The 14,081-nt window shown below is 40.2% G+C and overlaps 1 protein-coding gene across 3 annotated transcripts in view; it reads right to left on the bottom strand.

The window, feature by feature from the left end:
- The window catches only part of LOC134349381 (lateral signaling target protein 2 homolog), a 67,936-nt gene that overhangs the window by 7,404 nt on the left and 46,451 nt on the right, over window positions 1-14,081 (bottom strand). For 2 of the 3 annotated variants that reach the window (XM_063053592.1, XM_063053591.1), the window contains 4 exons: window positions 10,279-10,398; window positions 9,647-9,754; window positions 9,167-9,270; window positions 7,097-7,165 (listed from right to left, as the gene is read on the bottom strand). In XM_063053592.1, coding sequence (XP_062909662.1) covers window positions 7,097-7,165; window positions 9,167-9,270; window positions 9,647-9,754; window positions 10,279-10,398 — 401 coding nt within the window. The remainder of the gene's footprint in view (window positions 1-7,096; window positions 7,166-9,166; window positions 9,271-9,646; window positions 9,755-10,278; window positions 10,399-14,081) is intronic. The other variant, XM_063053593.1, reaches the window with a different exon arrangement.

Raw genomic sequence — 14,081 nt, 5'->3', positions numbered from 1 at the left:
TGCCTAAGGTGTGCAGTTATGATTCTATCTGATCACTGTATTTATATAGAAAAAGATGTTCAATTCTATTTTTTTTCTGAGATTGTAAGCTCAGGTACCAGATTTCTCAGGTTGACCTAAACAAAATCATGGTACCAGTTTGATGAGCAAGGGACTACCAGATGTTATGGCCAAAATTTATTCTTCAAATTTACCTCAAAGCAATATAGCAGTTGATTAGGTTACACCTGTTTTACCATTTGTGGGACTAAGTGGATTAGCTGTTACATTTACCATATCAAAATTGAGGGTATTTACCAGAGGCAGTGTGAAGCCTCCACTGTCTGGTTGTTCAGCCCATTTCTTTGTTCCATTCCCCAACACATTTGATCTCCAGCATCTCAATTAGCTGGAGTGCAAGCCAGGATGGGACTAGGGTTAAACACAGGGCCTTGAGCTAAGACCATAATTGAGACTTCATACCTGCCACTCTCTAACTGTGCTAGAAGATCATCTACCTTATTCATTATATTGTGTGCATTCAAATAAAACACCTGCAGCCCAGTATTCATACGGCTTTTTGATTTTGTCCCCATTACATTGCAACTCATCCCAATGACTGCAATTTTGCAGTATCATCTGCTTGTCCTTCCTCCATTTCAGTGCAGACTGCATCTGCCTGTACACCACTGCTTCCTCAGCCAGATCACTCTGGTTCCCATCCCCCTGCCAATTGGTTTATACACTCTCCAACAGTTCTAATATTCCTGCCCGCAAGGATACTGGTCCCCCTCGGGTGCAGGAATAGACCGTCCTTTTTGAACAGGTCATACCTTCCCCAGAAGAGATCCCAATGATCCAGAAATGTGAAACCCTGTAGAAAACTAGTCATGTATGCCATGAGAAACAGCATGCTTAAATAGTACGCAGTCCATCTCTGTAGGAAATAGAGTCAGCAGTGCCACCAACAGGACAGCTTAGGTAGTTACATGCCTTGCTATAAAGCATTAAACATTATTTTCTCTGGAAACCTTAATGTCATGAAAACAAGTATTTCATTTCAGCAACTGTACTCTTTTCCATAGATGCTGCCTGGCCTGCTGAGTTCCTCCAGCATTTTGTGTGTCGCTTTTATTTCAAACTTGTGCAACAAATTATACTGCATGAAAACGGCAACAAATGTGATAAGGGACATAACTGTATGCTTGACAGTTCTTCTACTCCTGTAATACTTATTGCAAAGCAGATAAGATCATTTAAAAGATTGGTAGATTTGGGCTAATAAATTTCTCTAAACCAAACCCATCCCCATCTCTTCCACTTTGCCAACACCTCCACCCCTTTCCAAAACACCCATTCTTCATCCACTGGCCCAGCTATCCTGTCCTAGTCCAATTTACATATTCATTCAATTGTCTCCTACAATGCTCACTTTACAGGCTGAAATTAATGCAAGGAATACAGTACAGGTAGCACCACAGTTGTGAGTTATAAGTCAGCAAGCAAGTGTAAGGTCAGAACACTATAGCACAGAAACGGACCCTTCCGCCCATCTAGTCTATGCCAAACATTCTGCCTAGTCGCATCGAACTGGACCTGGACCATCGGCCTCCATAGCCCTTCTAGCTGCATACTTACCCAAACTTATGGTAAAGGTTGAAATTGAAACCACATCTACCACCTCTGCTGGCAGTTTGTTCTGCACCCTCTGAGTGGAGACGTTCACACTCTGTTCCCCTTACTCAGGTGTCACCTATTACCCACGACCTCTAGTTCTAGCCTCATTCAACCTCAGTGGAAAATGCCTGCATTTACCTTATTTATACCATTCAATTTTGTATGCATCTACCAAATCTTCCCTCAATTTTCTACATTCTAGGGGGATAAAGTCCTAACCTTTTCAACCTTTACCTATAACTCTAGTCCTCAAGTTCCAACAACATCCTTGTAAATGTTCTCCATACCTTTTCGATCTTACTGATACCTTTCCTGTATGTAGGTGATCAGAACTGCATATAATACTCCACATTTGGTCTTACCAACATCTTAAACTTCCTAACATCCCAACTCCTGTACTCAATACACGCTTGAGGAACTCAGCAGGTGGGAGCACTTATCCCTGTATCTCCCACCTGGCACTTATCCCTGTATGCGCAAGTGCTACACCTGTCCCTACACCTCCTCTCTTGCCACCATTCAGGGCCCCAAACAGTACTTCCAAGTGAGGCAACACTTCACTTGTGAGTCTGTCGGGGTCATCTATTGCATCCGGTGCTCCTGGTGCGGCCTCCTCTACATTGGTGAAACCCGACGCAGATTGAGGACTGCTTCATCGAGTACCTTCACTCTGTCCACCACAACAGACAGGATCTCCCAGTAGCCACCCACTTCAACTATGCTTACCACTCCCATTCAGATATGTCCATACATGGCCTCCTCTACTGCCATGATGAGGATAAACTCAGGTTGGAGGAGCAACACCTCGTATACCGTCTAGGTAGTCTCCAGCCCCTTGGTATGAACGTAGAATTCTCCAACTTCCGGTAATTCCCTCCCCGTCCCTTCGTCTATCCCTATTTCACTCTGCCCCCTCCCCCAGCTGCCTATCACCTCCCTCATGGTTCCGCCTCCTTCTACCACCATTGTGTTTTCTCCTATTCTTTCTTCACCTTTCCTGCCTATCACCTCCCTGCTTCCCCTCCCCCACCCCTTTATCTTTCCCTTTTCTGGTTTTTCACCTGGAACCTACCAGCCTTCTCCTTCCCACCCTCCCCCCACCTTCTTTATAGGGCCCCTGCCCCCTCCCTCTTCAGTCCTGACAAAGGGTTCCGGCCCGAAATGTCAACTGATCTTTTCCACAGATGCTGCCTGACCTGCTGAGTTCCTCCAGTGTGTTGTGAGTGTTGCTTTGACCCCAGCATCTGCAGATTATTTTGTGTTTACGATCCTGTACTCAATAGATTGATTTTTGAAGGCCATTGTGCCTAAAGCATTCTTTAGAACCCCATCTACCTATGACACCACTCTCAAGGAATTGTGCATTTCAATTCCTGGATCCCTCTTTTATCGCACTCCTCAGCACCCTGCCATTCACAGTGCTGGTCTTACCCTGGCTTGTCCTCTCAAAGTGCAACAGCTCACACTTGTCTGCACTAAATTCCATCTGGCATTTTTCAACCATTTTCCAGCTGCAAGTTTTGACAGACATCCCACCTTGCAAAAACTCATTTCAGGGAGATAGCACCACCATTTCAGGGAGGTAGCACCCCGCCTCCCCCCCCCCCCCATTGACCTCCAAGGGCGCATGTATACGGGACATTTGATTATGAAAGAATACAACAATTTATTTGACGCATATTGAAACTATTTATAGACACATACACACATATATATACCTTGTTGAGTATTTTGTTGGCAATCTCAATGCTAATACAAATAGCTTTTCTATTTCTTTTGTAAACTTTCCTTGTACTGTGATGTGGCTCTGCTGAAAAGAACTGTGAAATACTTGAGCAGCCTTCCCTGCGATTAGCCTCCCTAATATGTTGTGGTCCCTAAAAGAAATGAAAGCATAAGGTGTATCCTTATTGTATTGTCTTAAGTAATACTTTGGTTTACAGATTAGACAAAATCACTAAACAATCTGTAATCTGTAAACTGGGTATATGCAGAAAATATGACATTAAAATAGTGTGTACTTATATATTATCATGGAGTCATTTTTTAATTCTATTACAACTTTAAGCATGTCTACAGGGAGTTTGGCCTCATCACGTAGGACATCAATAGAGTAGCTCCTTAGCAGCCAGCCAGCTGTTTAAATAACGTTAGCTATGCTAATGAATGAATGACACCTGTTAAACTCACCTCAACATGTCTTTTACATTTTAACCCACCATGGGCAATAGAAAAGTCACTGTTGCAAACAGCGCAGCGAGCAACACTGTCATTATTTTTGACCCCTATTAGGCAGGAGTACACTTTAGTGGAGTCTGGGGTGAAGTGCGTTTTATATTTTCTTTTCTTGAAACACTTTGCCATGGCAGTGCAGGACATGAAACTGAACTGATGGAGAGACAGAGGTCAACTTAAAGCCCGCCCACAGAGAAAACTGATAGGTCTACTTAGCACAAAGAGACCAATCAGGATGCTCGCTCTTGCTCCTGCTCCCGATCCCGCTCCGGCTCTCCCTCTCATTTCTGGGATATTGTATATAATTTGCAGGCATCAGGGAGCTGCTATTAATATGCGGGAGACTCCCGGAACTTCCGGGAGAGGTGGGATGTCTGCTTTGATAGCCTTCCCTACTCTCCACTACACCTTCAAGTCTTGGTATTATTTGCAAAAACTTCAGTATTCGTTGTTACTGGTAAATGCAGAAATGTATGCATTGCTGTTAGATTCCTGTTCCTGCTCCAAATGTGCTGCAGCAACATCTCGCTGACAGGCTCAGTGGTGAAATCAGTGCAGGGGGCTTGTCGTTGCCAACTACTAGTTATGCACAAAATGTTACTTTGAACAAAAAAAAGGTGAACACTTCCAAATGTAAACGAACTTTAAGTCAAACAGTTATAATTACTGTCAAAACAAAGTATTAAATTATGATATAATCCTTCCCGGTTTTTGAACAATTGTGCAACATTTGCAATTCTCCAATTCTTCAATTCTTCAGCTTTATTTCTGCAAAATTGTGTAGAGTCAGCCTCTTTGCCATCTCTACTTGCCTTCTCACATTAACCCATCATCTGCACTATTTTAAAGGTTCTGTGTGACTTCTTAAAATCTCATCTGGTATTCCAGCAAATTCATTCACTGCAATTTGGGCAAAGACCTTTTCCTTGCAAACTTCTGTTGCAAAGCATTCATTTAGTACTTCAGTCGTGCCCTTTGCCTCCAACCGATAGTCCTTTATAAGCCCAATTGTCTCCTAACAGCATTTCTAACAGCAGTATATTTCAATTTCACTTTCACGTTAGCCATTAATCTATACTTGGACAGAATGTTTTTCGTTCGCTCATTGCTCCCTTGTAGCTGTCTTTTGTCGAAGTACCCCTTCTTGCTCCAACAAATTCTAGAATATCTTTTGCAAGCAGTGGGCACAGGTTGTGATTGCCTTCCATTTTCCCCAAATGGGGATGTGCTTAGATAGCATCAAAACTACCTCTTTGAAACCCAATATTCACTATTGCAAATAGGTGACCTTAGATCCCCGCCCCCAGCCTCTGAGTTCAATGAAATTAGCCTCCAAGTGTTCTTCATCTAGAGTCAACTTGTCCATGGCAGACAATATAAACTTGATCACAAGTCTGGCAGTGCACCGCTATTGTGCTGCCAATCCATTTGATCCAGAGGATTTTTGTACAAACATTCCCACAGATATTTTGGCAATAGCACCCAAAATGCTACAAATGAACTGAAGCTTTAAAGATCTTTTAAATATGACAATGCAAGTCAATAAACAAACTGATTAATAACATTGGAAAAGAAAAAGACACCCAGTGGCCATCGTTTTTTTAACTTTACTTGAAAATCTGAAATAATTAAATTATAAAAAGATGGAATCATGAAAGATGGAATCAAAATTCAATACATGTACAAGGCAAAACGTCACATACATTCTCCCTGTGATTATGCTGATGATTATATTACTGTACTGATAGGTTTTACCTCTAGATCAGAGCAAAAGACATTCCATCTTTTGTTTGGCATTAGTATTGGATAGACTCTTAAAGTACTGGCTACTTTGACTCAGGAACGCCACCATAAAATTTACTTTTTAAACATAATTAACTGAGGGAAGAATTTCAGAAAATCCAAGTGAGCTCGAGTCCCCGTATATTGTAGTCAAAGAGCAACTAGTGGACAGACACACACTCAGACACACAATGGTAAAACTGATAATCTTTAAAGAGATCAAGATACAACCTTGGTGACAATTTTGTATTAGGTTTGGTTTCCAGAGAAAAGTAATATTGCCCATTCAAGATAATCCAAAATGGAAAATATTGGACAAGTCGAAGAACTAAACATTGAAGGAAACAGAAATGGGCAGACACAGAGACACAATATGATATTTACAGGGTGATTTTTAACAAAGTCTCCCATCTCTGCAAACAGAATTAGACTTGCAAATACAGCCATTTATTGTATACATTCAGAAATAGAAAATACATTCTCTCGAGAGCATTTTCCATTACCCAGTTAACCTGAAGTCAAAAAAAGATCCCCCTACTGCAGTTTCAAATGGGATCAGTGTAAATGTTTTGAGGTATTTAGCAGCATGTTTGAGTAATATTTCAAAAGTGCATTAACCACAGAAACAGCACTAGAGGCTGGAAATGACAAAGGTAGATCATGGATAGGGTATTCATTTAAAAAAATCAGTGCACTATATCAGAACTGGCATCTTAAATTCAGTTTCCATTGCTAAAAAGGTTTGAAAACCCATCTTCATATACATCTTTTTTAATACAGTTCAATAACCAAATATGTATATTGCTTCAAACTTTACATAGAATGACATGTGAAGGGGAAAGGGGAAATTAATGTATTCTGCTTAGATCCAGGGAAAAAACTACAACCCACAATTGCAATAATGTCCTGCTATCTGGATAGATCACTAGAAACCTATCCGAAATAAAGTTGTAACAAAGGATGATGCTTGGCCTCAGGAAAGTTTGATGCTCCCTCCCCATCTGCTTGATACGTTAGGGATTTATGTTAATTAAAGCTTAAGCAAATTATATTGCTGTAAACAGTCAAATTTAGATTCTCTGATGATCCACTCCCTTAAAACCACAAAATAATTGCCTATTCTCTTTGCCCAGTGGGGAAGGCATCATTGATGCATTTCAGTTACTCCAGGTAGAAAGTGCTCATGTCAGCAGTTATTTATAGATTTGCATGACAATCAAAAACATTGATTTGTATCACAAAATTGGTCCTGGGAAATCAGATTACTTGTGGAAAAGTTGATAATGTTGTGACGCTGGAACCAAATTGAAGGTTTATTCCAGAGCTTTTCCCTTTGCAAATCTGCCATTATAACAGCAGGCTAACATGTAGATGTGTTGGAGTAGTAGGAAGTGAGATGAAACATATAACAGTGTGAACATACACGGACTGGCTTCATCTGTCCATACCAAGGCAAAGGAGCTGACCGCGAGGAACAGCGGGCGCAGAAGATCTGAAAAAACCAGAAAGTGAAGTTTGAGCTTTTCCTCATTGTAAAGCCATGACAATAGGTCCATATTTCCCTTTCCATTATCTGAGCACACAACTTAAAACTAATTCATGAATGAGAAATATTACTTCAGCATTAACTTACATCTCTAACACTAAGGTGGCACCGGGTAAATTACGAGTCACAACAGTAAAGATCATGCACTTGTAGCCAAGAGCCATGCAATGAAAGATCTTGCAGAAGGCAGTGACAGGAGAATCATAAATTCTAGGGTAGTATTTTATTTATTTAGATACAGTGCAGAACCGTCCCTTCAGGTCTCTAAGCCTCGCTGCCTAGCAATGCCCCAATTTAACCCTAGCCTAATCACAGACGATTTACAATGACCAATTTATCTTCAGACCGTGAGAGGAAACCAAAGCACTCGGAGGAAACCCAGGCAGTTATTGGGAGAATGACCCCTTAGACTCCTTAGAGGCAGTGACAGGAATTGAACCCTTGGTCACTGGCACTGTAAAATGTGTTCAGCTAACCACTATGTTACTCTGCCACCCCACAATGCATCCCAGAGCTACCTCTGTGCTCCAGTCACCAATGCCTTGGTGTTGTAACTATGTGAAATAGATCAGGCTGCAAATAGCAACCAGGGCTCAGATGGTGGGATCACCTCTTCAGAACCATTCAAAATATATTTATGCTCCTGAGTTATAGAAACAGTAACACACTTAACAGGAAAATTTTAAATGATGGAGAATGGAGGAGGGAAAAAGCCACTTTTCACGAAGCCTGTTATGAAGATCAGCAATCCAACTAATATGAACATAGCTTTGATAGATATGCCAGCTGTGGTCACCAGTAATGGGAAGGGCAGCATACAAAAGTGCATCTGGCCTGTCTGGTCAGGTTTACCAGAATGTCTGCAGAGGTAAGCTACAGGGATAGTCTGAAGGGGCCAGACTGACGAGCCAGTTCAGCTGTTTCGTCACAGCTCCAGTGACTTGCTTCATCCTGATCCCTGCCGTGTCTGCACAGAGTTTGTGTGTGTGGGTTCCCTCAGGCTGCATTGAGTTCTTCACATGTTTCAATGGCCTGACCACTGTAAATAGCCCCTCATCTGTGAGTGGGTTGTGGGAAGGGAGAGTTAAGTTATTGTGGAAAGAACATTAGGATTTATGCAGGATTACTGCTTGATTGGTGTGGATTTGGTGGGCTAAAGAGCCTACTTGAGCCTACAATTCTAAGGCTGAGAGGAGCACAAGTTGAGGTGATAGTTTTATGCCAATGGGCCCACCTTCAGTAATCATATTTCCAAAGTTATTATGGGCCATTTTGTTCCCTAGGTTTGCCACTCATTCTTCTTGCCTGCGTGGACCTACTATTCCACCATCAAACAAAGAGGGCTGTAGAGACTGACCTCTCGGTACTAGAGCATAATCCCACAAGCAGCAAATGGCTGGTGAAGGCATGTCCCAGATCACCTCCGACAAATCACCAGCCATCAAAAAGGCTTTTGAATACCTCAGACTTTTTCAAAAAAAAACTATTCAAGTAGATTCACATAAGTTAAAATTAAATTTAACAGCAAAGATACGAATAATCGAAAAGATTAAAGTAAATTTTTTAAAAATGTTTGCTTTTTACCCACGGGATTTGCTGTGTTGCAGAATCATTTAAATTTAAGTGGTCACTTGTAAGTCAGTCCTCCATGTTGTAGTGCAGGAGCAAAAGCTCAGATTCATTTGCATCCGATCTTCAGGACATTCCATGTTTTAGCATACACTTGGGAAATCTGAGATATTTTGTACATGGATTGGCTTTGAGTCAGTAGTTCCCCTCACATCATCAGCTCAATATTTCAGGATATGCTGGGGTTGTGAAATTACACAGCATAAAATGTGAACGTGCAACACTGGCTGAAGTTAAAATCCACAATAGAACTATTTGTTAGTCTTCCCTGCATCCCAAACCTGTCATGTGATCCTAATTCTATGTCAAATAACGTACCTTGCCACAGTTTCTGCAGTGATGCCGTCTCCTGATCATTGTAAATGGTGCTTTACAAGACGTGCATTGATTGCAGGCAGAATCAGCAATCCACTCTGGAGGCACTGGATTGGAAAGAAACAATTATATCCAGGAACACTCCAAATGAACCACTTCACCTGCCTTAGGATTGAGTCTGAAACCAAAAGATTCCTTTGTACTAACAGCATTGTTAAACAGTATCATTCACAGGAAGTGAACTACATCTGTCAGTGAATGATTTTAGATGTATAAAGACTTTATTGAATGTTCGTATTTCTCTGTACAGTGTTCACAATATTTAGGCCATCAATTATAACAGGCTAACAAATGTACTGGCAAATTTAATTTTCATCCAATAATCAACAGGCAAGTATCAGAAGGATTTAACCACCATTGTACTGCAAATGGTTATTATAGGTTATTGGTAACTTTACCCTATAAAATGCCTGTTTACTATACCTTCTGGTTTGGTGGTGCTTAAATTGGAAGTTCTGGATGAATGGGAATGGGCTTCCTGACACAGTGCACAGTCTTCCAAGGAGGGTTCTGCATTAACATGCTCCTCCTCTGCAAAGGATAAAATCACGGTTCTATTATTCCAAAGGATTTAGATTAAGCTAATGACATCTGTGTTTCTTTCATTGAATTACTGCACAAAATATTCTGGGACTTTACAAAATATTTTCCAGGTTGCACAGAGGTTTCTATGTGATTGCTTCCCCTATAAACCTGCTCAGGTTTTATATTGGTTTCAATAATTTACCCACTTGTACAGTAGGGAAGATGGAGATAGGCCAGGACTTCACCTTTCTGGCCTGCCTTCATTTGGCAGCTTCAGGCATCCCCATCTTGTCTCTAGCCAGAAGGTCAGGCACATTTTTGAAGTTTTCACTCTCCAACAGTGTAAGGTTTGACACAAGGATTGAATGCATTTCAAATGATGTGCAGCCTGTGGCCTCAATGTTTTCCCAGCAGTCAACACTTAGGTTGAAGCTGTGAAGTGCCTGTGGTTTGCAAGTGCCTTTTCAATCATTCTGTAAGATTCCAATCAGTGTGAAGTTGCAAATCAAGAGGCAAATCAGATCGAATACCTTTTTCCTCTTCCATGTCGTCCTCATTCCTTTCTGGGGTTGATGTCACAATCTCAAAGACAGTTTTCAGAATCCGTCGAAGGTCTCCTGCAAAGTTGGTTTGAAGTTGGTCTGCTACTCCTGTTCCAAAAGGAATGATAACTCTTAAGTGAATGTTAGAAGGACTCTGAGCCAAACCAATATTTTTGTTATGTTTGCACTGTTAAAAGGTTCTTCAGTTATTTTTAATTATTCATTCAGGACCTTAACTACCATCTATGTGAATATAACTCCCTAGACTTCTAGTCCTAGAGTGTTACACATCCCACACCTCCTGAGTTTCTCTTGCCTTTTACTTTTTAATATGTAAGGTGGATGCTCTGCAATGGCATACATAGAAATTGATAAGTCACAATTTTCCTATTGTAACTTCAGTCTGCCATTGCTATCTGCACTGTGATATTGCTCAGCACTGATGAACTGTGGAATAGGTACTTCTGCTCAAATATCTGTCATTTATAAATATGATTTTAGTACAAATTCTAACCACAACCTACCATTTTGACTAAATATCCATTATCTCAACATTGATTTCATCTCTAGCTACAATAATCTAGAGAGTGACTTTGCTGGAGGCTTCCGGGATTTTACTGTGTATCAATATCCAACAACATTCTCATCCATCAAATAGCAGGTGATTTATTGGGACTGACCAAACACTTCAGATCCACCGTCCAAGCAAAAAAATTAACGAGGAATATTAATCCTGGAAAATGCATCCTTTAGTACCCGTGTTTTCATGCACCCATGCAGGTCAACTTTGTCTAAATCGTACCATCTATCATTTCCAGTTAAAATCGTAGGAGATTTGGCAGGTCACTGCTGAATTCACATTACCTCAATTTGTTTGATATTCTCCAGGTGTCTATTGTATACATAATAACACAGTGAAAATTGAAATTAGAAGATATATTCTGTTAACAAAATGTGCTGACCTCTGTCTATATGACAGATGGCAGCACCGTATAATGCAGTTCAGAGCTAATGCTCCAATTTGCCTCACTAATCATCCTGAATTTTGCAGCGTTATGTGTGCACAAAACTCTGGGCGGGTGCTCAGCTCTACTTCATCATTTTGTTTCAGTTACGCGGCAGCCATTTTTGCATCCATGGAGGAAACTCCTTTAAGGCATGATGCCTTCACAGCAATTTGTGTAGCCATGCATGGCAAATGGGAACTTTCAATGCCGACCATCAGGAAGCACTGATCCTGCTGTAGTGTATTCACTGTTTACAATTACTTTTATTGGCTGACTGCAAGAGATTTTCTTCTTTGTAGGGATCCAGTTGGATATTAGCTCCATGTGCTGTATGTTTACTGCACTCAACAAAACAGTGAAATCCAATCTCCAGGCATCTAATCAAATGACAAGTGAATAATTCCCTTTCCTATTTAATCTCAGTTTTATTTCAGATCTTCATCTCTCTAAAGCTGTTCCAACCTTTCCAAATTCTGAATATGGTTTTGCTGGACATATCCAACATTTTCTGTGTCCCCCCCCCCACCAAAAGTTAACTGAACTGCAATTCTACTTAACTTTTTGCAAGTCTCTGCCATCTAAACAATTTATTTTCTTTGTATGCTTTTCCTTAACACTATAAATACTGATGCAAAGTTGGTATTCAGCTTGAATGCCAATTCATTGTAGATATTTTTAAAAATAAGCAATGTCACCACTACATACCTCTGAGATATGTAGTGTATCATGTTAGAGAAAAGACGATGGGCTGGAGCAATGTGTTTATATTAACATCAAGCTTTATGATTCTTACAACCCATTGTTTCTTTTTGACACTTTTGAATGTCTCTCCCCAGTTAACAAAATTTCCATTTGTTTTCACCTTGAAGGAATTTCCTTCAGATTTACAGATTTACCTCTTGTCATCGATGACTTTGTTTTGCACTTAACTCTTTTCTTGTGAGTTTAAACTAATTTCATATCATAGTAAATGTTTCTTTCAACTCCTTCAACTTTTCTATTATGATTTAATCAATTAACAAAAATGTTTGATTTGCAAGTGGTGTTTCAATGCATCAGCAAGAACCAGAAACAAAATCTCCTTCCTCTTTCCAACAACATACAAAGTTCAATCATACTATGACTATATTGGATAAATGTTCATACACACAACCCCACTTTTCCCTTAACATAACAAAATCCCTAACGGTTTCTACTTCTAATACTTTAGTGATCTATTTCTGCAAAAAATCCTAAAAAGCACAGAATCTACCCCATTCAAACTAACCACATTTCATGAGTATGTCTGCTTACCCCAATTTACAATGAAGTTAAAAATCCCTAGAATGACATGAATTTAATGAATGTTTAATTTCTATGTTCTGCAGCCCCGTAACTTTTACCGAAATGCATTACTTGTTTTTCCTCACATTAGTGAGATCTGATCATACGTCATCACTATTGCTACTTTTTCCATGCAACCATTTCCCCTTTTCCCACCTTTAGTTACCAGCCTTAATCATCTTATAGTTGCATCATAGCTTCCAGATTATTTTCAAAATTCATTCTATTTGTTCTTTCTACTCAGCACATGCTATGTCCAAATAAGCACTCTACCTTTCTGCTGTTATATTTCATTCATTCTCTCCTCTCCAGTTTACATTCTTTAGTTTTCAATTACTAAATTGAAGGCACATCCCCTTCCATTTCATCATTTTAAGATCCTTGTTAACCATTTCTTGTGGTTAACTATTCTTACCTCACTTTGATAAAAAACAAAAATTTAAATTTCATGTAGTTTTAAATGGCATCTATTGGATATTCAAAGGCAGATAACAGAAGGAAAACTTATAATACTTCATGCTTCCTACCAACATTTACAGCATCCATTTTCACAGGTTTGTTTTATATCAACATCCCCATAGCACCGCATATTATTGCAGTACTAGATGCTGTATACTAAACATTTTCCAAGCTAATGATTGACTATTTGACCCAATTGCAATTAAAAATAAACCAAATATTGTATTTGCATTGCCTTGGCATATGGGTAAAACAAGTATTAATTTGCCATCCTTAACTGTCCTGAGGGAATTACTTAAACCGAAAGTCAAAAGATAGATCATACAGAGGATGTACAATTCGAGTGTGACAGCCTCTGGCTTATTTTAATGTTAGTCCATGAATAACCAGGTTTACTGAATTCTTCATGTCTTGGTGGGATTGAAAGACCCTTACCAGCACAGCTCTACTAGTTTGAGTGAAGCACAGCCTCTTCTCCTAGTTTCACCACACAAGACTATCAGATTTAGATTCTTTGCTTGTGACCCTCACTAGGAGGTGCATAGGGCAACTTCCTCAGTTTTCCATTAGCAGGTCTGCAGAAATATGGCCAGATTCAGCAGGGCATTGTCCATAAAGCAGGGGTTCCCAACCTGGGAACCACGAACCCCTTGCTTAATGGTATTGGTTCATGGCACAAAAAAGGTTGCGACCCCCCCCCGATCTAGAGAAATGCTGCCAACTGACACGTTTTAGGCTGCAGGAGTACGTGTTGAGGCATGTACTCAAGCTCGGTGTAGCCACTGCAAGGGCTCAGTAAGGGAGGACAGTATAGGGTTCTTGTGCTGTTGGACGGGTGGAGGCTGGGTTGGGTGAGGAAGCCCGTCAACTATGTGGGGTCCAGATGAGTTTCAACAGCCCTATTGGTTTTAAGGAATGTAGTAGAACACTACATAATGCATTAACTATGCAAGTAAAAATAAAATGCATTGCATGATAAAAAAAAGTCTTTACAAGAATAAA

Source organism: Mobula hypostoma, chromosome 7 (genome assembly GCF_963921235.1).
Source record: "Mobula hypostoma chromosome 7, sMobHyp1.1, whole genome shotgun sequence".
Classification (NCBI taxonomy): Eukaryota; Metazoa; Chordata; class Chondrichthyes; order Myliobatiformes; family Myliobatidae; genus Mobula; species Mobula hypostoma.
This window is presented reverse-complemented; position numbering and strand designations above follow the sequence as displayed.